This window comes from Myotis daubentonii, chromosome 15 (assembly GCF_963259705.1).
Source record: "Myotis daubentonii chromosome 15, mMyoDau2.1, whole genome shotgun sequence".
NCBI classification, from domain to species: domain Eukaryota; kingdom Metazoa; phylum Chordata; class Mammalia; order Chiroptera; family Vespertilionidae; genus Myotis; species Myotis daubentonii.
The window spans coordinates 42,408,492-42,435,868 of NC_081854.1; the positions used below are offsets into that span (position 1 = coordinate 42,408,492).

At 46.1% G+C, this 27,377-nt stretch overlaps 2 protein-coding genes across 4 annotated transcripts in view; one reads left to right on the forward strand and one right to left on the reverse strand.

The window, feature by feature from the left end:
- The first annotated feature begins 1,374 nt into the window (after positions 1-1,374).
- MARVELD3 (MARVEL domain containing 3) lies at positions 1,375-20,030 on the forward strand. Of its 2 annotated transcripts, none has more exons than XM_059667544.1 (3): positions 1,375-1,869; positions 3,607-3,740; positions 13,594-20,030. In XM_059667544.1, exons 1-3 carry the CDS (start codon positions 1,466-1,468, stop codon positions 14,229-14,231), a joined length of 1,176 nt encoding a protein of 391 aa, XP_059523527.1. In that variant the 5' UTR covers positions 1,375-1,465; the 3' UTR covers positions 14,232-20,030. The 2 variants fall into 2 exon arrangements, with proteins under 2 accessions (XP_059523527.1, XP_059523528.1); XM_059667545.1 differs by lacking the exon at positions 13,594-20,030 and adding an exon at positions 8,552-10,005 and having other exon boundaries at positions 1,376-1,869.
- PHLPP2 (PH domain and leucine rich repeat protein phosphatase 2) overlaps positions 18,236-27,377 on the reverse strand; it is a 72,830-nt gene continuing 63,688 nt past the window's right edge. For both annotated transcript variants that reach the window (XM_059667505.1, XM_059667504.1), the window contains exons 18-19: positions 25,502-25,733; positions 18,236-22,985 (exon numbers count right to left, since the gene is read on the reverse strand). In XM_059667505.1, the coding sequence (XP_059523488.1) occupies positions 21,837-22,985; positions 25,502-25,733 (1,381 nt within the window). In that variant the 3' untranslated portion in view covers positions 18,236-21,836. The remainder of the gene's footprint in view (positions 22,986-25,501; positions 25,734-27,377) is intronic.

The following is a 27,377-nucleotide window of genomic DNA, read 5'->3' on the forward strand; positions in this document are numbered from 1 at the left end:
CACCTCCCAGCCGCATCTCATCCCCTCACTCTGCTCACAGCAACCTTCTTGTTCAGCTCTCTGCATTACCCGGCTTCTCTTTTTCTGGAACAATCTCTCAACTATCCCCAAGGCTTCCTTTCTCATCTCAACTCCAATGTCCCCTTCCCAGATCTATATAAAGAAACCTGCCCTCCCCCTTAAATTTTAGACATTGTCTTCTTTGTTTATTGCCAGTTCTCTCCCTACCTCCCATCCCCCCACCCCACCTCCACCCCATTCCCTAAGACCTGAAGCACCACACAGGTGGAGTTCACTGTATCTCCAGTGTCTGTTAGGCCGCTAGGTGCTCACAGTTGTTTGTTGAAAGAATTAATTTAAAGCCCTGGCTGGTGTTTTCCAGTGGTTAGAGCATCAACCCACAGACCAAAGGGTCTCAGGTTCAACCTGCCCCTACTGGAGCAACCAATCCATGTGACTCTCACATTTATGTCTCTCTCTCTCTCTCTCTCTCTCTCTCTCTCTCTCTCTCTCTCTCTCTCTCCTCCTCCTCCTCCTCCTTCTCCTCCTCCTCCTCCCCTCCCTCCCCCCCCACCCCCCTCCCCTCTCTCTAAAAAGCAGTGGAAAAATATCCTTGGGTGAGGATTTAAAAAGTTAATTTACAGATGTCAATTCTGCATGCTTTTAAACATCCTTAGTTGACAAAATAAAAAGCTGACAATTCTGTGTGGTTCGTCATTTTTTAAAAAATATTTTTTTAATTGATTTCAGAAAGGAAGGGAGAGGTAGAGAGAGATGGAAACATCCATGATGAGAGAGAATAACTGATTGGCTGCCTTCTGTACATCAGGGATGGAGTACACAACCCCGACACGTGGCCTGGACCATTATCAAGGGACCCTTCAGTCCGCAGGCCGAGGCTCTATCCACTGAGCTAAACCAGCCAGGGCTGGTTCGTCATTTTTAAAACATTTGTCAGGGGCTATTGCATTAGAGTAACTGGCCTCCAGCTCCCCTACAGCACCGTTGTCCTAAGGAGAGCAGGAGAGGGAGAGAGAGGTACAGTGCAGGCTCGGGCTGGAGGGCGGCTCAGTGGATACCTCAGCGAGGGTGGATACAGCTGGGAAAGTAAACCCGAGGTGAGGGGCGCACGGAGAGCTCGCTTCCCGAGGCCGCGCACTTTGTGGGCTCACGGAGGGTCCCTCGGGGCTGACGGTCGCCGGCTCCCGGGGTGCACAGCAGAGAGGTCCTCGGGTTCCTCCCCAGGACTCAGCCGCGCCCAACTGCGCCTCCTGCCGGGGGCGCGCGCTCGGTGGACGCCCTCCAGGCCCGAGCGCGGCCAGTGCGTGTGCGCGCAGGTGTGCGCCCCGCTCCGCCCCGCCCCGCCCCGCCCGCCCCGCCCCGCCCCGGGCTCGGCCACCTGCCGGGGAAGCTGGTGCTGATTGTTGCCCTCGGGTCGCTCCGGGGCGGGACGTGGCGTCCGGCCATGGAAGGCACGTCAGGGACTCGCGAGCCCCGGACGCGGCCGAGAGACCCGGACAGGCACCCGCGCCAGGACCGAGACCGGCACCCCGAGCGACAGCAGGACCGGCACCCGGAGCGACCGCGGGACCGAGCGGAGGACCGGCGCAGGGAGAAAAGGGGTGGCGAGCGGAGGGACGGGGAGCGGGACCGGGGACGGGACCGAGACCCCCACCAGGACAGACGCAGGGTCGGGGACTATCGCGCTGGGGAGCAAAGAGTTTTGGAAAAACCCCGCCAAAGCCGGACGCGGGACGGACACCGGAGGCCCACCTGGGACGCAGCCCCGCCTCCCTGGCCCGCGCCTTGGGAAACCCCGGAGTCACCGCCCTACAGGAAGGAGGGCACCGGGCGCCGCGGACCGGAAAGGTGAGCTGGGGCTGCGGGGCCCTGAGACCGGCGCCGGGGTTCAGGCCAGCGGCGCGCCCGGGCCCCTTGGAAGCCGGTCTAAAGGCAGACAGTGCCATTCCTTTTCGCTCTTACTTGGACTGAAAGGAAAACCTATGGAGCCCCCACGTCTTGACCTGAACCCGATTAACAGAGCAGAAACCACCCCTGTTAGAAGGGGCAGAGCCGGGGCACCAGGTCAGGAGATAGAGAGGACTTCGGGGCGGGGAGGGAGGGGGTGGGAAGGAGGAGATGTAGCTGGAGGTAACCTGAGGCTCCTCCCTGATCCCCCACCACGTGGTCACAGGGCTGCCCCTTGGGGCTTCACACCCTTTTCCTGTTCCAGAACCAGCCTTCCCCAAAGTCCCCTTTTCCTGGAGGCCCAGTGTCGGGTTAATAGTTTAATGTGTAACCCCTTCCAGGGATGTACGGATTTCAAACACAGGCAGCTGGAGGAAGCTCACTTTTAACCAAAGAATGAAATCTACCAGAAACTGCCCATTGAAGGGCAAAGATCCCCTCCTCCCCCCTTTGTCAGTGAGGTCTTCCTGGGCAGCCTCATTCAGATGCCATGACTGTGTCACACACCTCCCTTCTGTCTGAGCAAACTTTGCCACCCCTGCCCGGGAGAACACTGAGTTCCCACCAAGCCCGTGAGCTGGAAGCAGGGTGATGTGCTGGGAGACTGTGAGCTGGGAGAGGGTGGGATGGAAGGGAGGACAGGAGGAGGTCCTAGACCAGCCGTGGGCAAACTATGGCCCGCGGCCGGATCCGCCCGTTAGGCTGTTCTATCCAGCCCGCGGAGGGTTCTCTTGCTCTCCCCTCCGCTCCTTCACCAGCAGCAGTGTTAACAAGGCAACGTCGGAAACACGGCCGCAGCTCCTTCTTCTGAGTCCAGTTTAAGAACCCATTGTGGCCCTCGAGTCAAAATGTTTGCCCACCCCTGTCCTAGACCCACCGAACATCCCATCCCAATCCACCGACGCCCAGGATGTGCCAGTCCAACAAGGAAGCAGACAGGACCTGCGGTGATGACTTCCTTCTGGGTTTTGACACCTACCCACGTCTCTAAGGAGGAGTCAGGCTCCCCTCTGCTGTGGGACTTGTGGGGTTCAGCCCGGTCTCTCCACCTGCTGTGTCCACATAGCGGGAAAGCTGCTATCCTGAGTTTATGTTACATTATCTAGAACCAACTAGCAGAACAGTGACAAAAGGCGTGCCCGGGTAGTCACAGGGACCAGCTATTGTTTCCCTGACTACTAGTAAAGCCACATGGCATTACAACTGTGTGGCGTGGGAAATGACAGAGCTACGTTTTAGCTTGCCTTACACGTCAGTGTCCTGCCCCCAGCCCGGGCATCAGAGCCATGTGAAGGCAAGCTAGTGTTGAAGTGGCCTGGTCCATGCTGGACTGAGAAGCTTAGGAAGGCGGCTGCCATCTGCCCGGTTAGATGGCGCCTCCAGGCTGACCAACCAGCATCGAAGGCTGGAGATGGTTAGCAGAGGGCATCCAGGGGTGAGTAATGGGGGTAGTTAGCAGAGTGGATGCCCTCTGGGGTGGCTGAACCAGAGACTTCCCTGGAGTGTTGAAATACCCTGGCAGATTTTGTTCCTGTTCTGCTCCTTGTTTGATGTCTGGGCCCAGCCTGCAGTGTCCGGAGTTCTAATACTGAACAAGCTATTGAAATCGAGGCCCCTAATGGCCGTGTATGTTTTTAGTTACAGTGAACCCCCTTCGGGGCTATATCTGCCCTCGAACCCCAGGCCTGGACGGGAGGACGTGGAATACTACCAGTCAGAGGCGGAAGGACTCCTGGAATGCCACAAATGCAGATACTTGTGCACTGGCAGAGGTGAGCCACTGGGGAGGCGGTTTGGCCATTCGCTGTCGCCGGTGGTTCTGGAAGGGTCTGGACTGGTAACGCAGAAGTTCAAGCAGAATTGGGTTCCTAGCATTTTCGTTCCCATTCCTGCATGAGGTTCTCGTTTTCTAAAAAAAGAAAGAAAGTAGAAATGTCTGAAAGGTGCAGCTAGATTTCCCAAGCCTCTCCTCAAAGACTCCCCGGGGTCTGCTGAGGCCACATTTGCAGTTTTTAAGCTCCAGGTGAACTGCAGGGTCTAACGGGTAGAGCCAGCTCTGAGCTGCCAGCTGTCAGGGAGCTGAGGTAGAAAAGTCACCTGGAGGGAGCAGCTGGGTTGCAGTTCATAACAGATCGGATGCCCAAACTCCATCGTGGCTTTAAACTTGGCTGAGACTCACAGTAAGAAATGTTATTTTACATTCAGACCAGGCACACACACACACATCGTGAAACAATACACGAAGTGCATGAGGAATTTCTATTCTATTCTGTTTCATAAAAACAAACAAACAAAAAAACATACTTATTGGCACCCAGAGTTTGAAGAAACAGTTAATATCATGTGGCAGCTTCATGTGGTTTCCCAGAGTTCCCATGTCGGCAGCGTCCTGGCCTTGCCAGCAAAGAAGGAAATCTGGTTTGTCAGGGTGATCCCTGATGGCTCACATGACTGGCTGAGAAATTTTCCTAGGCTGCGGATGAGTAAGCAGGAGGGGGGCAAATTTCTCCGTCCGAGGGAGAGGAGTCATGGACCTTACACCTGAAAATGTATTTTAGGAGGATTACAAGGACATACATGATTATAGGATTAGATGGAACTTTCACTGAGGAGCTCCAGGCAATCCTAGAACAAGAATCCTCACATCAGTTTACATACGTTGGCACAACCGCATTGCTTTTAATTCTCTCAGCAATTGCTGAGGCTCAGAGAGACACAGTAAGTTGCCCAAAGTCACACAGCTGTTAAACGAAAGAGCCGGACTGGAAATGTAGAGCCTGACGCTCAGGCCTGAAATGGTTTACTTGCCGGGCCTTTCTTCCCTCCTGGATGACATACTAATAAATAATAGGAATACGCCAGGCTGGTTAACAGGTTCCTCCCTAGAAATATGTTTTCTCCTGTGCTTGATTTACCAAGAAGAGAGGGCAGCGCTTAAGGCTCCTGAGCAAAGCACACCCTGATTTACTACCTTTGATTGCTTCTGGCTATTTGGCTTTGGGCCTAGAGGTTGGGTTTCTGAGTCAAGATTGTGAAAGGATGATTCACCAACAAGAAGCTAACAAATGAGGGCTTATAAAGATCTCTGTGCACGCAGAGGCCCGTAAGAAGTACACAATACGGTGTTGTGCCGAGAGAACCAGCCATTAAGCACCAGGAACTGTTCTCCAGCAGGAAATGCATGCCTGGAGAAAGGTCACCCGTCTTAGTGTCCATCTTTTATGATCTCTTTTCCTTATCGACAAAATCATACCCTCCTTCCTCCAGCAAAGTGGCAGAAGTGGGGAGCGGGGGGGCAGCTGTGGCCCCCTGTAGCTTCCAGGGGAGACCCTGAAGTTGAGCTATGAGTCACCCTAACTTAAGACATTCCATGGAACGCTGAGAACGCTGACAGAAAGAGAAGAGAGAGGCTCCCACTCCACTTTTATGGGCAGAGACTAAAATGGTCAGGTGCTGAGGGTAAAGATGAGATAAAGAGCAAATACAAATGTGGGTAGCAGATCACCAGGAACCCTGTCTGTGTGTAGGTTGTGCTCACTCGTGATTTGGAGGGACCGGCGAGGAGTTACATGTTCCCTGGGAAGAAAGTACATTTCCTGCTCCCCTCCCGGCTCCCCCAGTTGGCATTTGGAGCAGCTTCTCCTTCCCTCTCCCTTTAGTCCCTTGTGCTCAGATCATCAGGGAGATGACCACAGGAGAGCTAGGCCATGTAAAAAGGAAGTTGTTTTTAAAAAAAAACCAACACAGCATGATGATGTTTGCATTCCGTTTATAGCCTTACTTGCAAAGCATCTTTAAAAGTTTAATTTGATGTTCTCCCAGGAAAGTTGCAACCCCTAGAGTCAGTGGTGTATGTCTCTCACTCAGATCAGAGCCTGGAGATTGAAGTTTTGAGATGGCTTCCCACAGCCAATGGCATTGACTTGTGATCACGCTGGAAAGATTCAGGATGGAGACTTGTGGGGTTTCCCCCCAATTAATATTCTCAGTCTCCCCCCACACCTTTTAGGTATTTATTTAATACCCTAACCCAGTAATTATCTGGACTAAACTCACACCACGATTTCAAACCGCGTTTGACTTTGAGAGTTGTTGACCCATTAGCAGATCTGATGCAGCCCAGGTCAGAGGAGGGAATGCCCACAAATGAACTACTGCTTCTCAGGAGAGAGGGGCTTATCCGAGAGCCCGGTTCCTTCAGGGGCCCGGACGCCCTGGAGAGCCTCTGAGCCTTTATTTTTAAAAACAGAAACCCCTGCACATCCCTCATGGCCTTCGTGGTTCTTTTCTGGTTCTTTTAAATCTAAAACGGGAATAAGCACCTGTGGGAGCTCTAGTCATCCCCACTCTCCAATAAGATATTTGTAGCATGTATTTGGTCCCATTAGCAAAACATTGGGAAAAGCCTAAACGTCCTTTACATTGGAATTTCTTAAAGTCATCGCGACATTCTTTACATCCCTTAACATTATTAAGTAGATACATTTTTGCTGAGATAGAAAAAATGTTCACACTACATTCTTAAGTGAAAAAGTGGGTTATATAAACAGTAGACAGAGTAGGACCCTGTTCTTACCTAAAGAAGCAAATAAGCAATGGCAAAACTATGTATATACGAGAAGCCTAGTGTGCGAAATCGCGTAGCCCCGCCCAACCGCGCACGCAGCCTCCTGGTGATCATCAGTCTTTGGTCGTTCCACCATGACGGTGTCATGACCAAGGGGTTTTTATAATAGAGATAGCAGAACAGTCCAGAAGAAAAATTCTGTGTTTTTTTTTTATTATTGGTTGGAATTTAGTTAAATTTTACATGACGTATTTTTGTTTTATCTACATTTTTTGTAAGGATGTGTTACTTTTATACTTAAAGAAAACAATGCTATTTGCATTTTAGGGGGAAATTCTAAAGTGTAAAGATAATATTTGAGAGCTCATCATGTCGATTAGAGTGTAGATAGAACAGCTTCATATACAGACCAAGTGGACTCGGGCACAACATCTGGTTCTCTCAATGCAGGGAGATGCTGACCGCCTGACCCCTAACCTCAGAGTCAGCTGACCACCACAGCCTCTCCAGCAGCACAGGTCCCAACTCAGAAGCACCCAGCGTCATAACTCTGAGACACACTAGAGAGTACATAGCTGTATGAAATTCTAGAAAAGGCAGACCTCCTACTGGCTGAAAGCACATCAGTGGTTGCCTGAGGAGGACGGGGAGGGATTGACCACAAAGGTCAACTTTCCAGGGAACTTTCTGGCAGATGGAATGGTCTGTATCTTGGTGATGATTATGTGATCGATTACCTGCCAGACCCCACGCTGTGTGCTGAGGGTGGAGTGTTTTGTGAGGGTGAGTTATCTCTCAGTAAAGCTGGTTTGAAGGGAGCAGCCAGCTTTGCTCGATGAGCTGGAGCTCTTTCCATGTCTGAAGAAGCCAGGGGCCCTGAGAGAATCCACTCTGGGAAGATATCAAGGCCCTGGCGTGCCCTTTAGGAAAACTAAGGAAACCAAAGTTACACTTTAGAGCACACGGCGTTCAAGGCTAAGAATAAACCCAATTATGTCTCTTTAATTCTGTAATGGGTTTAATTAACTTAATTGCCCCTATTTCTAATACAGGTGAACCATGGTTAACATTTTGAGGCGTATCTTCCATACTTTTTTTTCTAACTTCATTATTATGTTAAGTTCTATATTGCAATTTCCTTCCAACTTGGAGACGTCTCCTCTTTCAAACTGAGAGAGCCACGAAACAAAGCTGACGAGGAGAGAGCCACTTTTCAGTCTTTCTGGCAGGGCAGGGCTGGTGCAGAGCAAGTTCTTGCCTTCCGTGGAGGATGCCTCTCTCAGCTCACTGGCCTGCTTTCTCCAGCATCGTCTTGCACCCCACCTGGGGCAGGCTGCTTTGCCCTCCTTGAGAGTCACTCTTTTCAGTCCAAAGTATCTCTGAAATCATTTCTGGAGACTACAGTTCCCTGCTGCCATCTACTGCAGCTTTGGCTGTTCGGGCCTTCCAGGGGCAGAATAAAGAGCCAGCTGTGGCGCTGGCCGGTGTGGCTCAGTTGGTTGGGCATCATCCCAGGTACCAGTGCGTTGCCAGTTAGATTCCTTGTCAGGACGCATGCCCAGGTTGCGGCTCGATCATAATTTGTAGGGGTCGTGCAGGAGAAGCTGACCTATGTGTCACTCATGTCAATGTTCCCCTCTCTCTCTCCCTCTCCCTTTCTCTCTATAGAAATTACAAAATCTTTTTAATATTTTTAAATTGATTTCAGAGAGGAAGGGAGAGGAAGAGAGAGAAACATCAGTGATGAGAGAGACTCATTGATTGGCTGCCTCCTGCACGCCCCCTACTGGGGATCGAGCGGAAACCTGGACATGTGCCCTGACCATAATGGAACCCTGGACGCTTCAGTCCGCAGGCCAGTGCTCTATCCACTGAACCAAACCGGCTAAAGCTAAAAATAAAATCTTAAAAAAAAGCCAGCTGTGGTTGGCGCTGCCCCAGGGAAGATAGCTTCACGGTGGGCGTCTCCGAGTGCGAGATCGCATCTCAGAATGGTAACGCGCCCTTCTTTTGCAGCCTGCTGCCAAATGCTGGAGGTTCTCCTGAACTTGCTGATCCTGGTCTGCAGCTCTGTGTCTTACAATTCCACGGGGGGCTACACGGGCATCGCCAGCCTGGGGGGCATTTACTATTACCAGTTCGGAGGGGCTTACAGTGGTTTCGATGGCGCTGACGGGGAGAAAGCGCAGCAGCTGGACATCCAGTTCTACCAGCTCAAGCTGCCCACGGTCACGGCAGCAATGGCCTACGGCGGAGCCCTCATGGCTTTCTGCTGCCTCCTCATCGCCTTGGGCGTCCTGCGGGTCCCGTGGCACTGCCCCCTGTGGCTGCTGATCGAAGGCTCGCTGGACATGCTCATCGCCGGGGCATACGTGCCCGCTCTGTACTTTTACTTCCACGCGCTGTTGGCCGCCTACGCCTCTCCCGTGTGCAAGGAGCGGGAGGCGCTGTACGAGAGCAAAGGCTACCGCGGCTTCAGCTGCACTTTGCACGGGGGAGATATAGGCGCTGGCATCTTTGCTGCCCTGGGCATTGGGGTCTTTGCCATGGGGGCCGTGCTGGCCTTCAGGGGTTACCGCAAGGTCAGGAAGCTCAAGGAGAAGCCTGCAGAAATGTTAGGGTTTTAGGCTTTTAAAAACGTTCTGCCAAATGTAAGTGATGTAAGTTCCTCTGAATTGTGGTCTTCCTGGGACTATGTTGCAGAACTTGCCAAGGCTTGACAAGTAACAGGCCAGCTCTGGGATGCTGGGCGCAGCCCGGGTTGCGTGGACTGTCATTCTCTGACGTCATAGCCTGGTTCAGTCCTCTGCTGGTGAGGGACTAACCAAAATTCTTTTTAAAACAAAAACTGGAGCCTGAGACCCTCCAGGAAAGGCATGTGCTGCAGCAACGTGCACTTCTTGCTTAATAAAGGGAAATGACGAGTGAATTTAAAGAACCTTGTCTTCAGAGTTCAAGAACAGCCACATAGACACAAGACATCTCCGCCTGAACTTTTCTAGGCATGGCTGTCTTAAGCAGATCAGCCCCTGTATTTTCCACGCAGAACTCCGCAGTCCTTCACCTCCTTCATGCCCTGGGTGCAAGGTTGGGATTGCTGGGAGACTCCTGTAAAATTTAAGTTGGAGGTAGGCGTGGGCTGAGGAAACAGGAATCAGATTAATTTGCTGCAAAGAAGCTATTCTAAAAGGCCCCTTACCATGGCTTTGAAAGCTCAATAAGTGTTTTGTACCTCTTACAAGTGTACCATTGTACGAAGACTAAAACCCCGTGTCTGGAATTCAGGGCCCATGCAGAATTAAAGAATGTCAACTTTTTCTCAAAAGAAGAATGCTACTTTTGGCCAGATGACTTCATGGGTTCTTATTACATGTTAAATTGTGACTTATAGTACATTACAATATATTCTTGGTACAACTGAATGTTATTTGCTTTATTTGAGTCTAATAAAATTCCAAAGAAAATTTTAATTTAGAGGTGATGGTTCTCTTTATAATACATTTAGAATATTCCCTTAAATACAGGCAACATCACATTTAAGAGGTGAGTTCCATTTGGGTTTAGAAAAGGAAATAAGCATATCTATATGCTTAGAAAATTTATTGGAGAATACACAAGACAGCATGAGCAACATTTGCTCCTGGAGAAAAGTAAACGTAAAAATTGTTTTCATTTACTGCATGGCTTAGATAAATAAATACTTGACCTGCTCTCCTCAGTGTGCTCACATTTGCAGTGCAGAGGCAGACGTGGGTGTATAATTAGGCACCAAGGCAGCCTCAGTGAGAAAGCCACTACTTACAATAAAAATCTCACATTCAGAGTCTCCACTTCCCTCTACAGAGCCCTCTGCTGTCCTAGCGTCGTGTTCCGTCTCACCAGAGACAACTGCTGGCTCTGCTCACCTGTTTCTTTCCTCCTGGCGTCTGTGTCCTGCACTAACAGCACTGGGAATACCTGGGCCGGTCTGATCCTATAGCTAAGCCAGGTCGCCTGGCTGGAACTGTGACAGGAGTCAGTGGCCATATGCCGTCAGCAGATTGTTGCCGTCAGTGGGTTGGTTGACAAGAGGTAGATTTGTTCCGTTTGGGCCTCGCAGATGTTTGCTGCATGGGTCACGAGTCCACTGTTTGAACAGACTCTGTCCCAGAAGGAAACATTCAGGTTCTCACATCTTGTAGTAGGACAGGAGTCCTGTTTCTCCACAGGGGGTGAGGTATTGCCATGTAAACGTAAGGAACACCAAGGCAGAGGCAAGGGGAGGGGAAGTCACTCCCCGTGAATTAGGCTGGTGTCTGGGTCAGTTCACACGCTCTGCTGGAGGGAGAGTGGCCAGTAGCTTCAGTGTCGGGGTGGAGGGTGGGCAGTTCTGACCTGATGTTAACCTCAGATTTAAATGAGAGGAATGTAGCTTCTTAACACATCACGGACCAGTCGTCTTATTGCCAGCTTTACCCAGTGGCCAGATAAGTTCCTCCTGAACGAGTACAAAAAACGTTTTACATAAATGTTAAAGGCACGCTTTAAAATGAAATACCCATTGCATTTGGAAGTTACTGATTACGTGTTCTTACAAGCTAAGATCTTTTTCAAGAATGATCCTTTGTAAAACACTGTGTAATGTGAAGCGAGAATTCTCGTGACCCGTCCGCTTTAACTGTCGGGGCCTTTGACTGCTGTGTCCCGTGAACCTCCTTGGAATTCGTGTAGGCCCGGCAGGAGGTAGGATCAGCACGCCCAGTAGCTGTTGCCTAAGTACGTTAGACAGAGATACTGGTCTTCAGTCACATGGTTCAGAAACGGCGTGGTACGCCTAGCGGATCAGAGGGTTTTCCTGACTTCTGAGAAGCCACGCTTCTCATACATTTATCCTGTTCCTAAATCTCTAAGCCCCTGCCACTTCATAAACGTTACTGAGCAGCATCACCACCCGCTTGTAGAACATTTTGTGATTCTCCAAGTATTTTCATGTACTTGCTTTCACGTGGGAGGGCAGGCAGGCATTACTGCATTGCTCAGGTGAAGTGTCTGGGGCTTAGAGACGGTGACAGGCCAAGCTCACAGGCGGTCAAGAGCAGGGACGTGAACCTGGCGTCCCCACCCCAGGTCCACATGCTCTTCTCTTAGTTCGATGTCTGAACACTGGGAGAATGGCAGGAGACCTGCCAGCAGGATGCCATGAGGAGCCCGGGGCTTCTGTCAGTTGCACATGAGAGCTGACCTCTGACAAGAAGGCATTCGTCTCCTTTCACCTGCTGGCACCTGCTGTCTCATGGCGTGCGTAGGTCCTTCAACTTCTAAGAAGCCCCCAAGGAAACAGGGTGTCCATCAGTAAGATCCTGCATAGACTGGTATATCCACCCAGTGGGGTTGGAGGCCACACAGCGAGGAACATGGACTCTGTAGGAGCTGATCTGAAAACCTCTCTGGGAAGAATAAATGAGGAAAAAGCAAGATGCAGAATAGATGGGGCGTGCTTCCTTGTGAAAGCCAGGGAAGGGGAATGGGAGGCTGGTTTGAGTGTGTTTTTATTTGCATGAGGAATGCTGTGAGTTATATCAGAAAATCATGAAGGTGACTGGGGGTAGAGGACAGAGTGGACAGGGACACAAGTGATTTTTCTCAGTTTATATCTTCTTACATCATTTTGATCTTTAAAAAAATACATTTTTATTGATGTCAGAGAGGAAGGGAGAGGGAGAGAGAGATAGAAACATCAATGATGAGAGAGAATCATTGATCGGCTGCCTCCTGCACACTACCCACTGGGGATCGAGCGCGAAACCTGGGCATGTGCCCTTGATTAGAATCGAACCCGGGACCCATCAGTCCATAGGCTGACGCTCTATCCACTGAGCCAAACCAGTGAGGACATCTTTAAAAAAAACCTTAAAACGTGAAATAAATATAGATTCATAAAACACTGCTGTCCTGGCTGGTTTTCTCAGTGGTTAGAGTGTTGGGCTGCCGACCGAAGGGTCTTGGGTTTGATTCCCAGTCAAGGGCACTGACCTGGGTTGCAGGTTCGATAACCCGGCCCCAGTTGGGGCACATGTGGGAGGCAATCATTGTGTCTGTCTCACATCGATGTTTCTCTTTCTCTCCCCCCCACCATTCCACTCTCTCTAAAAATCAATAGAGAAAATATTTTCTAGTGAGATAAAAAAAACAAAAACAAATTGCAAAAAATAGTAGAGATCCTGTGTACCCTATTCCCAATTTTCTCCAATGGAAACATCTTGCATAACTATAGTATAATATCACAACTCTACAAAGCTTAGATGTCACCATTTTACATGCACTCATGTCTTTGTGTGTAGTCCCATGCAGTTTTATCACATGTAGATCCATGTGGCCACCATCATCATCAAGTACAGAACTGTTCCCTCATCCCTTGTGTTCCCCCCTAATAGTCACACGCATGCCCTCTCCCCTCCCCACTCCCACTCATCCCCGTGCCCCAACAACCACAGCTGTGTTGTTCTCCATCTCTGTCTTTTCGTCATTTTGAGACTGTTACATAAATGGCATCGTACAGTACGTAACCTTTTGAGACTGGCTTTCCCCCCTTCCTCCCCCCCAGCTCGTCATAATTCTCTTGAGACCCATCCACTTTGTTGCCTGTATGAACAGTTTCTTTTTACTGTTGATTATTCCTTGGTATGGGTGTGGCAGATTGTGTAACCATTCGCCCACTGAAGGGCATTTGGGTTGTTTCGGATATTTGGCTACTACAAATCAAGCTACGGTGCACATCCCTGTACAGTTTTTGTGTAGCCCTGTTTTCATTTCTTTAGGATAAGAATCCAGGAGTACAGTTCCAGGGTCACATGGTAAGTGTAGGTTTAATTTTTTTTTTTTTTCTGTAAGCTGCCAAAAAATTTCTCAGGGTGACATTTTGCTTATTCAAACATGTGAATATTGGAAAATAATCCAAGGCTGTTCATGCTGCATCTGACCATGCCCTTAAAGTCACGTCACAGGATTTCTCTGGTCTGACCTAGAGAGGTTTCCTGGGTGCGTGATGTTCGTGTTAAATCCCGACTCTCTCCTCCTAGGTGTGGTGCAGATAGTGGAGGTGATACTGAATGGGATGGTTCTCATGTGTATCGTGGCTTCCTACTTTGTCCTGGCTGGATTCAGCGCCAGCTTTGCCAGTGGTGGCGGCTTCGGGAACAACTATTACTCACCGTTTGAGGGCACGGAGCTGGAGCAGGTCCGGCAGCTGGACCAGCAGTACACAGTCCTCCGGGCGCCCCTCATCTACGGCGGCGTGGCGGTGTCCCTGGGGCTGGGTGTCCTCACCATGGGTGTGTTACTCCAAGGAGCCAAGAGTCTCACCAAACTGCCAAGGAAGTGGCTCGTCCTGGAGGCCGCCTTCAGCCTCCTGGCCGCAGTGGGCTACTGCGCGGGCATCGGCGTTTTCCTCCACGTAGCCCTGCGGATCAATGCCACAGACACTTGCAAAAGAAGAGAGAGGCTCTATGCCCGCAAAGGCCTCACCTGGATGAACTGCCAGCTGGCAGGCACTGATGGGGCAGCAGCCACCTTTGCTTGTCTCCTGGTGATAATGTACGGAGTCAGCGTGGTGCTGGCCCTCCGGAGCTACCGAGAACAGAAGCTCTACAGAGACAGCCAAGAGCAGCACAGAAACTACAGTGAGGGACCGGAGTACCTGTGGTCCGGAACACTCTGAGGTCATCTTCTCAGAACCTAAATGTCAGCCCGCCTCCCTGGTTCCTCTCAGAAAGAGGAGTCCTTTAAAATCGCACAGTTGACAGCTGGTGTTTTCACATACAGGATTTTATAAATGCTCGCTTTGGTACCGATGCAAAGCTAGATGGCCATCTCATTTTTCTGTCAGGGAGCTTTTCAAGCTCAAAGCTTGGAAAAAAAATCTCCCCCACCTTTGCTACAAAGAACATCAGAAGTTTGGATATGCACTTATGGTCTGGCTCCCGCACCAAATGGTAAGGTGATGATGATGGCTAAGTAGCCAGAGAAATCCTGAAAGTTGAGAACTACACATCAGGGGTAGCAGGCCCGGCGTTATAGTAGGAATATCTCACCCATCTCAACTATTGAGATTCACCAAAAGAAACATGCCATACCCCCTCCTGTGTGGTCCCAGGAGAATGCTTTTAAAGCAGTTGTGTGACTGAATTCTAAAGAGTCATCCGACCCTCTCCTAGAGGGAAACTGTTCTGCCCACAGGACAGTGTACCGACTGCCTGGATCCCAAGGAGATGGGAGGCTGGGTTTCTGACACATCAAGAGAGATGCTTGTAGCATGCATGTTCCTCCTTGAGATTCCTGTATTAGAGCTGAGAGAAAATGTCTTGGGTTTTATTGCCACCATTCCAAGTTAGTTTCTTTTTGTTGCAAATCATTCAACTGGAATTCAGTCTTCCTGAAATATTTTTCTGAAATATGGGGCTCCCATAAGTCATACACTTCTCGCCCGGCCGGGATGACTTAGTGGTTGAGCATCGACCTATGGACCAGGAGGTCACGGCTCAATTCCCAGTCAGGGCATATGCCTGGGTTGAGGGCACGATCCCCAAGAAGGGGCGTGCAGGAGGCAGCCGAATGATGATTCTCTCTCATCATTGATGTTTCTATCCCTCTCTCTGAAACCAATTAAAACATTTTTTAAAAAGTCATAAACTTCTTAAACGTGTTATTTAACTATTTCAAAGATCAAGTTAATTTTACTAGACTATAAAGCAGTGATGGCGAACCTATGACACGCGAACTCATTCTTTTGGTTGATTTTTCTTTGTTAAATGGCATTTAGATATATAAAATAAATATCAAAAATATAAATCTTTGTTTTACTATGGTTGCAAATATCAAAAAATTTCTATATCTGACACGGCACCAGAGTTAAGTTAGGGTTTTTCAAAATGCTGACACACCGAGCTCAAAAGGTTCGCCATCACTGCTAGTAAGGGTTTTTTAACGACTTCAAAGATCAAGTAGTTAATTTTACTAGACTCTAGAGCAGCCGTAATGAATAAAACTAAAAAAAAAAAAAAAGACCGTACCCTTTTATGTAATGATGTTTACTTTGAATTTATATTAGTTCACACAAACACTCCATCCATGCTTTTGTTCCGGCCCTCCGGTCCAGTTTAAGAACCCATTGTGGCCCTCGAGTCAAAAAGTTTGCCCACCCCTGCTCTAGAGGGTTATGGGAGGCCTCTTCATTGCTGCTTTCCCTGACAGTGTCTACAGAGTAGATCTTCAAAGGTAGATTATAACCTCTCATGACCCTGAACTGTTTTCATAGTACAACAGATCATGAACACTGAATCTTAAAAATAAAGTTCTTTCAATAATTTTAACCTAAAGTTTTATAACTGTTCTTATACTTTACATCTCAGATTTTCAGCTCATGTCAGATACAACTGCAAATATATGTTATATAAAGTATAGGGTGTTTTTCCCTAATTTTCCTCTTGCTTTTCAATCACTATTTTTTTCAAATAATTTTTTATGGTCACATTATAAACAAGATCAAACTATTAATAAATTCAAACCAAATTTTTAGAAATTTCTGGGAACAGCAATTTTGACATTATTTATACAGAAAGAAACCAGCAAACATAATCCTGTTTCAACATCTACCAAAATGACTTAGAAAATTAAGTCAAAGCCATGTTCCTCTAACATGTTTTCCCGCCTGCCTGTTTGCTGACTCTCCTCCCTATAACATAGTGCCTTTCCTCGCTCCTCTCAAATTCTCTCAATAGCTAATTCTTACAGAAACTATCCCAGCAAAGGATCAAAACAGAACCTCTTCCAGAAATGGGAGATTATCTAGATCAGCGGTTCTCAACCTGTGGGTCGCAACCCCTTTGGGGGGGTCAAACGACCCTTTCACAGGGGTCGCCTAAATACATCCTGCATATCAGATACTTACATTACGATTCATAACAGTAGCAAAATTACAGTTATGAAGTAGTAACAAAAATAATTTTATGGTTGGGGGTCACCACAACATGAGGAACTGTATTAAAGGGTCGTGGCATTAGGAAGGTTCGACCCACAGGTTGAGAACCGCTGGCCTAGAGGAAAACAATCAACTGGAAGTCTACATTGTGAGGTTAAAATACAAACATTTGTGCCACAAAGAGGTGCTTCTACTCTGTCATCCACTCTGTCACCCTCAGCCCCAGCGTTTTCGCAGAGCAGTGAAAAGTTTAACCACAGAAAAAATCAGCCCACCCCCCCAAAGAATAACCGTACACTCTCTTCTCCCCCAGCACGTATTCCCAGGTTCCCTAAACCATGTCCCGTGTCTGAGTTGATACAATGAGGACTTGGGCCTGACACCAGCATTGTGTCTAGGCCCAGCTGTAACTCTGCCCCCAAGATTCAACTCCTCTCGAGGGATTGGAGCCCCATCGTTCACTGTGACCACAACACCCCACGTCTGCAGTTTCCAACCACAGCTTATTTCCTACCACTTGGAGGCAGGTCAAGATTTATCATTCACATTTTAAATGAGACCAAAGTTCAAGGTTAAGTGGTTTACCCGGTAGCTAACATTTTGCTGACTGCTCATTGTGCCAGATGCACTATTGAGCTAAGGTAGCATTTTGCATCATCTCATTTAAGGTCACAACTTGAGAGCTACGATTTCCATTTAACGAGAGAGAGAGATAGATAGACAGAGAGAGAGAGAGAGAGAGAGAGAGAGAGAGAGAGACGCGCTTTGGAGAGGTTAACTTGTCTAAATTCAAACCTAAATAGCAGAGGCAAAACTCAGGACCAATGACTCACACACTGGAACGTGTTGTGACTAATGTACTCGCGTGGCCTGCGGTGTACTGGGTGGGAATTGGTATCACAGGAAGCAGAGAACACACTCAGAAAATTTCGCTTCTGCCACGTGGAATAGCGAGGTGTGCGTCTGATGGAACTGAGGTATTGAAGTAGATGATGGTGATGGTGGTTGAACCCAGTGCACTGAAGGTGCTCAATGAATAAATAGTTGGTGAACCAACTTTTCAAAATGTTTGCTCTGCTAATGAGAAGGAAACTGAAGAAGGACTTCAACTTGGACTTCATCTGGAGGGAGAGGTAGCTAATCTTGCTCGAAGTCATTGGGAGACGTCAATGGGGGTAGAAGAGAGGAACAATTTAGAGGCTTACCTAGATTATAAGTATTTTATGGGCCAAAACCTACCAGTTATGTCTGAAGTTCTAATACCAAAGCCATTATTACACTATACCAAACATGATGGCCAGATTACCCACTTAGCTCCTCTATCACCATCAGCTCTGATTTAAGAGGAGCTGTGGATTGTTTACAATTGAGTTTCCTCTAGTCAGCTGATCACCTGCATGTAAATAAGTACCATGTTTCCTGTCTTTGGGATTTTTTAAAAAAAAATACATATAAGCCAAGTCAGAATATAATGTTTCTTAGCATAAAAAAATCTTTATTGCTATTTCAGCTTAAAAGATGATCAAAAATATTTATTCTGCCCTTAACTCATAGCTTCATAGAGTGCCATGGAATGTAGTTTCATTTGTTATCTTCCCCTAAAGCAAGAAAAAGCAGAAAAATTCTAATGGTGTTTTGGGTAAGAAACTAATTCTACATACAAGTTAGAGAAAATTACAGTTGCATGCTAAAATAAAGTATTTATAAAATAACACATATTTCATTTTAAAACAAAGCCATGAAAAAAGATATTCCATTTTATTTTATTTATTATTGTTGTTATTGTTATTTTTTACAAATAATAGATTTGCTGCAACATGCTCTGGCTCATATTATTGAATTAAAAAATTTAACACATTTCAAAAATATCAAAAATACACTATAATGAGTCTTAGGACTACAATACGACGATGATTGCACAAAACCGTAAGATAGGAACTCACTGTTTGGGTGACGTCCATTGGCAACAGTGAGAGAAAACCCATAGTGTCTGGGAGAAGTGCATGAAAATTAGAGTACAGGGAGCTTATGTGTGATTTGAATGATCACCAAATGAGGGAAACAGAGCAGGATTTACTGTAGCTGCTTTTCTCAATCTAGGAAGTGCTTACCCAGCTATGGGGCAAAAGTCACTACCTGGAGAGAAAGATTAACTTGCCTCCATGATTGGGGAATCTAAAAGGCCCCACCCAGAGGGAAGTAAAAAGTGACACAGGACAGTTCTGTCGTGATGCTGCAGACATCACTGAATGGCTTGGAGACTGTTTAATAATTGGTACATTTATTGATAACAGCCAAGTGCTCCCTTATGGAGGTCTCTTCATTAATAATTATTGAGTAGAGAGAGAAGGTGAGCCTGTGGCTTCCAAGTACCTGCTTTTGCTGAAGGTCTACATGGGAAGAAGAGCATCACATGATAGTCAGTAGATCAGCCAAACCTAACTAACTGGCTCCATCTCCTGAAAAATAGCACTCGCTACAAACAATTACAATAGCACCCAATGATTACCACGCTGCTCGTGTTGGCTCTTCTACACACCAGGAAGAGGAACTCACAAATGTATTGCACGCACACTCACACTCACAGTAGTATAATAAAACCTTCACTTGCATTAGGAGTGGTAATTCAATGACTCTATGGTAGCACGGTAGCTCTGATATACCAGCATTCAAATGTTCACATATATTCCCGATTCATGTGGATAAAAGGAAGAATACCATGGCTGCCAAGACGCGTGTATTTTTCTTTCTTCCATAGGACTGCTGAACTGCTCCCATCAGCAGGAGTGGTGTTATTTTCAGAAATTCTCTTAAACTTTTCTATTAAATGGGAGGTACACACGGAAACCTGAGAATCATGCAGAGGCCAGGATCTCTGGACTAGAGATCAATGGTTCTCTGCCCACCTGGGGAACACATCCTCTGGGTAAAGTCCTAGGAAGTAGGTTACATTCACCTGGAGACAGATTACTGTCTTTCACCACCTGACAGTCTAATCGGTTCACACAATGACTGCAAACGACCTCACAGAAGATTCTGTATATTTTTGGTAATGGGCTATGGCCTTTTTACCCTCTGTGTTAATACAGAGCAATTATAGAAAAAAATGAACTAAAGGAAGTTACAAAAAAGAATAAATAGTTTTGGTATAGCCTATATTAAAGATATCCAACACAACTTAATATTTCCTGAAAATAAATCTACCACACAGAACATCTGGAACTTCGGAATTCTTCTGACTGAAACTAAATGTATTTAACTTCTGGAAAAGCCATTTCAGAAGTGGGTTTCATGATGGTTCCATTAAGGGTGGGTAACAAAGAGAAGACAAGAAGAAGGTTCACAGATAAAGGACAATTTTTAAGAGACTATACTATTAAAGTGGTATATTCCCAAAACAACTTTCTCTTCTAGACAACATCACTATTCTATAACTCAGAGCTTCTGCTGTCTGGGTAGAAAGCTGTTTTACATCACCCATCACTATTATCTTGGGTATTTCCTTCATTTTCATTTTCCCTTCACTTTATTTTTTCATTTTCATATATAAAAATAAGGCAGCAACACACTATTGTTCCCATCTTTCTAACAGCACCTAAACTTTGTATGAACTACTGTGTTCCCCACTTCACATCAAGACCTGAGTTCTAAAATTCTGCAGTAGCTGACCAGTAGTTTGACACAGGGAAGTCAAGTATTCCTGAAAATTTGGGGAGCCAAATTCAGATTCTTGAGGGGTTGAACTTAGTCATTGAAGTGGTATGGAATCCCCCAAGAGTGTATGTACCCCACCAAAACACGCCTGTGGGTATGGGGCCTCTGAAAGGGTAAAGATACATGATGACCAACCATTTGTGGATAGGACCCTACTTACGTATATTTCAACCCTATCTTTAACATTATTGCTCATGAAACAAATTAAAAATGGTTCCACTCTGCTTTCTTTTTAATTGTGAAAGTATTCTAGAAATCATTCAAAGCATAGTCCCCACTGGGTAAAATCAAGCAGTGTCAAAATTTTGTAAGAATAAATAGAAATTCATTTTCCTAAGTAAATCTTCTAATGGAAAAGGCAAAAGAACAGAAATATGGAAGGAACTGCATTTTGCTAGGGTTACATGGAATGTGCAAAAAATACAGTAAACCAGGTTTTCTGTGAGCTTAGGATTTTTAAATTCTTTCTTGTATTAGTAATTAAACCCAGTATTCTCGAACCATGTGACGTGGATAAGCAGTTTTCAGTACTCTGTTAAACACTAAAGAGGTGAACTCTCCACTCACCTGCAACATTTTAGAAAACCATCCCTAAGCTAGAGTAAGAGAAGGAACCTAACGCCTGAGCTCCACCCATCCTCTGTTCCGGGTCATCTGCTGTAACTCACGGTTACTTGGATGTGAGCAGCATCAGCCTTGGCCCTACATACTGGAGGCTGACTGCCACTCCATCAGGTGTTATGAAAGAGGCCAATCCCCAAATGCCCCTCTTGTGACCTGCTGGGAAACTCCTAGCAGGTGTCACATTCATCAATAGCTTTTTTCTTTTTGTGTGATTTGGGGGAAGTAGTCTTAGTCTTCACTTCTTTCCCATATTCATCCCCACAAGCTTCTCAGGAGCTTTCACAGTCTGACATCCAACAATTAAATCAATTTCCCAGGACCCTGCCTAGTACCCTCATGCAAGGCTCCAACACCTGATGCTCATTCTACCTATGGAGAAGAAGGTGCTGGGCTGCCTCTAAGAAGATTGGCTCGAGTGCAGATTCGAAAATAAAAAGTTCACAGTCAATGAAAAGTGCTCTCGTTACATTACATACATAAATTATCTGTTTGATTGGTTCTACATTTCCAATAAACATCATTTTGATAGGCTGTATTCTCGTAGAGAAGAATGAAAAGTCATGTGACTAGTCACATCCCATCCCATCAGTTAGGTTGAGATATAAGGTGATTCCTCTGTCATAGAGATCCATCAGCAGCAATCAGTAAAGGGAATCATCTTCAGTTATTTTCCTCCACAGAAATAGTCCCTTTCCTACCCAGGCAGGCAAATTCTCAAAATTATCCTAGGAGAGAAAAGGGTTAATGGCAGGTGGCAGGACTGATACAGAGCAACATCTGCTTTCTTCCCAGTAGCTCTGGGAATCCCAGTGCAGGTTAAATGTGAAACTTAACACTGATGGTGTTTACTAGCTTATCCAGAGAAGACCCTGATAGCTCTCACCATTTTTGGCTCCAAGTTCTACCCCCCTCATCTATGGTTTAGAAATGCAGAGGCAAAATGCCTCTGGAAGGGCCCCCGACCCTGACCCCACACAGCCTTCCCTAACACTGAGCTGCTGGGGAGGATTACAGTGCTGTGTCAAACTCCTCAGGGAGCTCGGTCCGATCCTCTTCAATCAGCTCAGGCTCGGGCCTGCTTTCCTGGTGTTGCTTCATTTGCTCCTTCACTTCTTCTTCCAGGTCACGAGGCACAACAAACTGATCCTCTGGCTCCAGCTGAGTGGGGGCAGCAAAATAGCCCGTTTTCTTCTTGGGTGCTTCTGTGGCCACTTCGATGAGGTTCAGGCTGTCTTCCAGGGGTACAATCGAGCCATTGGAGAGTTTCTTCCCATAGAGACAGGAGGTGGAGGGAGACTTCTGTAGCTCCATCTTGTCCTTGCTCATTGGTAGAAGTATGCCACTGTTCACACTGTTCTGTCTTCGGATCCCAAAAAACAATCCTCTCCCATGCTCCTCAGGACGTGGGGCCGGAGAATTCTTTGGGAGCGTGGGCGAGTTCTCCCTCCCCCGACAGCAGTGGATATCCACTTCCACCTCTACTTTGCTGCCATTGGTTATGACCCCTTCAACGGGCTGGTCATCGTCACTGTCCAGGCCATTGTCAGACTGGTTACTCGAGAAAGTCGCACATGAAGGCTGGCGCTGAAACACCGCAGAGGTGGGGGTGGGATGGAGGCTGCAGCGCCTCTCTGGCCGTGGGAGCAAGCTGGCATCCAGGCCAGCAGTGTTATGTTCATCAGAAGCAGTGGATCCCACCTCACTGCTCACCTCTGACGTGGACATCTCACTGCTGAACTCAGAGGCGATCCCACTGCTGGAGGAAGGAGTGGTTGGTTTGAGAGGGTCCTTGATGGTGGTGGTCGGAGCAAATCCCACAGGACCTGGGAGGCTGAGCCCATTCATCTCACAAGTGCAGCCTTCCTCCCCAATGTTCAAATAAACCACTATTGCCCCCACATTGTCCTGACAACCGTAGCTCTGGGCTAATGTGCACAGCTTCTTGGCAGCTGCTAATGGGTCTTGTACGTGACGCACTGCACTGACAGCTTCTGTATATGACAAGTGTTCCCACAATGCTTTGTTTCCCAGAATCAGCAACTCGTCCTGAATGGTAAGTGTAGTGGAAGAGATGTAGGGCTTGGGGAGGATCCAAGGGTAGAGGTATGTACAGCCCAGCATCCGGGTGCAGCAGGTTACCCCATTCACTTTGTTATCCTAGAGGCAGCAGAATGCAAATTTTGAAAAACAAGCAACAATGACATACAATTCATACCTTTCTATCTCACAATGCTTAGGGCTCTATAAAAAACAAACAAATACAGAACTGACATCTATTATGGTTTTTCCTAAGATCTGTGTAATTTTAAATGGCCTTACAAAAATAAATGTATAAAATTCTAAAAGAACAAAATATCAGATGGTTATACTGAATAGTTCAGAGGACTAAAGATAAAACCAATTAAAATGTGAAGTGGCTAAAAGGCACCTCAATCTCAAAAGGTATTTGCTTTAACATGAAGTAAAGTCCTCAGCATGTCCTTAAATAGAAAGACACCTGTTAGAAAAACAAGGATCAGAGCTATCATTAATTCTCCATCACTAGTATTCTCACAGAGGCCAGAACTCAGATGGGTCACTAAAAATGATTTCTCATTCAAAGGCACAGTTAGGAATGAAAAGATTCAGGAAGATATTAAATGACTAAGGCAATCTTTGAGGCTAAAGCATTAAGTAATCTCCAAAATTATTTAGCCTAGAAAAGGAAAGTCTGAAATCTGTAGTAAATTTACTTACTCGGTAAGGATTTTAACAAAAAATGAGTAACAGATCAAGTCACAACTGGTATAATTCCAAACTTAAAGGAAAAGGAAAAACCTTAGTTACAGATGGGAACGTTCATCTGCCAGATACTTGATACTTATTTCTTTTCATGATAAAACCAAGCAAAACCTCTAAAGCCATCAATATATTTACTTCATAGTCGCAGTCATTATCTGGGTGAAAATCCTGGCTCTCTATTTACCAGAACTTATCACAAACACTAAATTTTATTTTCCTCAACTGTAAAGTGGAAATAAAAGCCATTCTTTCATGGGTGTTATTATGAAGATTAAACAAAATAATGAAAGCACAGTGCTTAGCAAATAAGCAAACAATAAATATCTGTGGTTAAAATAACATTTATAAAAATATTTCCTACTTGTCTAGCACCTCTTCCCCTCCAAATCGAAACAACATTACTAAATTCTGTAAAAATAGACTAATCAAACAAAACATTCTTTTATCTTTCATTTTTGTTTTGACTGAAAGACCTTCCTAAGACTATAATGCCTCAGAGTTCCAGAATCTTCATGGTATCAACCACATTGTGATATACTTTTTTTGGTTTTGTGCTTCCTTGGACAAAATCTAACATGGATAGTTCTGACAGAATTCTGACAGAACAAACAGCCCAGAAATGGACCCACAAATACACCCCACTGATCTTTGACAAAGGAGCAAAGGCAACTTCATGGAGAAAGGGCAGTCTATTCAACCAATGCTGCTGGAACAACTGGACATTCACATGCAAAAAAGAAAGAAAAATAACCTAGACATGGAGCTTACACCTTTCCAAAAATTAATTCAAAACCGATCAGACTTACTGAACTTGCAAAACTTCCAAAAGATAAGACAGAAAGAAATTTAGGTGACTTTGGGTTTGGCAATGAGATTTTAGATACAACACCAAAACATGAACCATGAAAGAAAAATAAGTAGGACTTCATTAAAATTAAAAACTTCTCTGCAAAAGACACTGATTAAAAGAATGAGAAGACAAGCCACAGACTGGGAGAAAGTATTTGCAAAACACACATCTGATAAGGACTTGTATCCAAAATTCACACAGAGTTCTTAAAGTTCAGCCATAAAGAAACAATTCAATTAAAAATGGGCAAAAGATCTGAACAGAATTCTGCTTTGCAGTAAACAATGCTCACATGAACTGCTAAGGTCTCTTTGAAAGCAGAAATGTTATGCTAATTTCTAAAACAAGAAAAACTGCAAAATTGTGGAGATACTGATGCTTCATTATTTAAAAAAGAAAATATAACCAAAGCATATGAGCGAAATACAATTGTATTATGAACAGAAGAAAATATTCTGAAACTTTGCATTTCAGACTAGGATGTCGAACTACAGGAGTGTCTCTCTTCTGTTTGGACATTAACCAAAGGGAACATGTGCCTTCATTTTACGTGCTAGCTGTACATCTACAGCAGTGATTTGCAACAGGTGTGCTGACAGAATTTTTAAATCATGCAATGCTTTACTATTTAGTCAGGGGCACTGACCTCTTTTCCCTTAGATTGTCAAATTAAAAAATGACAACACAACAATAGGTGGCTGGTGTGAATGAATCAAAATTATACCGTTCTTTGTCAGATCAGCAAAAAGAAAACTTTTTGGTGTGCTGTAGAATTTTAGTAATCAGTTTATGTATGCCGTGAAATGAAAAAGATTGAAAATCACTGATCTAAAGCATCGAATTCAGATTTTTCCTTCTAATTAATTTGACTTTTCTTTTTGCTAGTCATTAGCTGCTCATTAGCTTTTCTTCTAGTACTATAATCTGAGTTGGATACAGTTTACAAGGCTTGATAGAAGGAAAGTGGGCCTCCACTGCCATTATGCAAACAGCATTCACTGGATTTGGGGAGTAGAGGTGACTGATGGAGAGCGAGACTCACCTCTGTTATGATGGCTTTTTGGTCCTTCACTCTCTGGGCCTCGTCCGCATCCTGTTCCAGGCTGAAGACTTTAGAGAGGGGAACTGGTTTCCCACCTCGACACAAGACTGCTTGGCACGTGCCCACGTTGGCCACCGTCAAGCTAAAACTACTTGTTGAATCGGCAGTGTCAGGGCGGATGTAACAAAGAAGAGCAGAGGAGCCCAGCTTCTGACCAGCCATCCCTAATTTCCTGTTTAGAAAGAAAATGAAGACCTGGTAGCTAGAGTAAGAAGAAAATGGCAGTCCTTCATGGCCACCATTTCCTTGTTTTCCTGCCAGGTGGCTGGACCAGCCCCACCCTCATCCACCTGAAGGCAGTCTCTGGCTATACTAGGAGGTGATAATGGTGAGCAGAGTTCTGCCTTCCACTCTTAACTCACTGAGAAAAGGAATTTTACACAACAGTGAGCTCAAAGGAGAGAGTAAGGTGGTCGTTCTCTGCTCCTTCTACTTGTGTCTAATCATTGACCACAATGGTGTAACTCAGTGGTTTCAACTTTAGAGCATCAAAATCACTTAGAGGGTTTGTGAAAACAGATTACAGGGCTCACCCCCAGACTGTCTGATTCAGTAGATAAGGGGCAGCCAAGTTTGCATTTCTAAAAAGTTTCCAGTGATGTTGAAGCTCCCGAGGTGTTGTCCTGGAACAACACATTGAGAACCACACATTTAGGTTTTAAGTTCCTGGAAGGAAGGATCATAATTTCCCCTGTATTTCTCCCATGCACATGGCATCCATCCCCCAGCATGTGGTACACAATGCTAAGCATAGAGCAGGTGCTAATAAAAAAGACCTGGTTCTAAATTTGGCTTTTTCATTTACAGGCTATAGATCCTCAGCAAGTTATTTCTCTGAGAAATTTTTTTAATAAAATACCCACTTCTTTGGCTTGTTTTGAAAATTAAAGATATGGTATGAGAAATGCTTGGTACAGTACCCTGCTCTCAGGAGGTACTTCATAAGCAGAGTTCTCTCTCCCAAACCCTTTATTTTGCCAAGTTAAATTCCTTTCCCAGCCTATTTGCTTTGTATTATAATGAGAGAGAAAACTAGCTTGGACTCCAGGCTGCTCCATTTCAACACTGATTATCTCTATATCTATATATATATAAAAGCCCAGCAACCGTTATGGCAAAATGACCAGAACAACCAGTTGCTATGATGTGCACTGACCACCAGGAGGCAGATGCTCAACCCAGGAGCTACGCCCTGGTGGTCAGTGCACTCCCACAGTGGGAGTGCTGCTCAGCCAGAAGCCGAGCTCATGGCTGGCGAGCACAGCGGCAGTGGTGGGAGCCTCTCCTGCTTCTGTGGCAGCACTAAGGAGCGGCAAGCCAAGCAGTAAGGAGCGAGCAGGCGAGCAGTAAGGAGCGGCAAGCCAAGAGGTAAGGAGTGAGCAGGCGGGCAGTTAGGAGTGAGCAGGTGGGCAGTTAGGAGCAAGGTGTCCTGGGTTGTGAGAGGGCACAGGCCCAGCTGAGGTAAAACCCCCGCCCCCACCCCCTGTGCACGAATTTCGTGCATCGGGCCTCTAGTACAAGATAACAACCTCTCAGTTGTCAGTATCCTTTTTGCGGCCCACCTGATGGGTAAAATGCTCCATTAGCTACTAAGAGATTTTCAATAGTTTAGCTATATAGGGTTTTTACCGTTAAGTGGCTTAGAAGATTAGTTGGTAAATCCCAATAAGTATTATAAACACATGAATTGATCAGTGCTTAACGTTCTGTAGGTCATCGACTCTTTGGAGAATCTTATGAAAGCTTACCACGCTCCTTCCCCCAAATGCATACACACACAACCTTTCCCACATCAATTCTGGGCTTTCCAGATCTT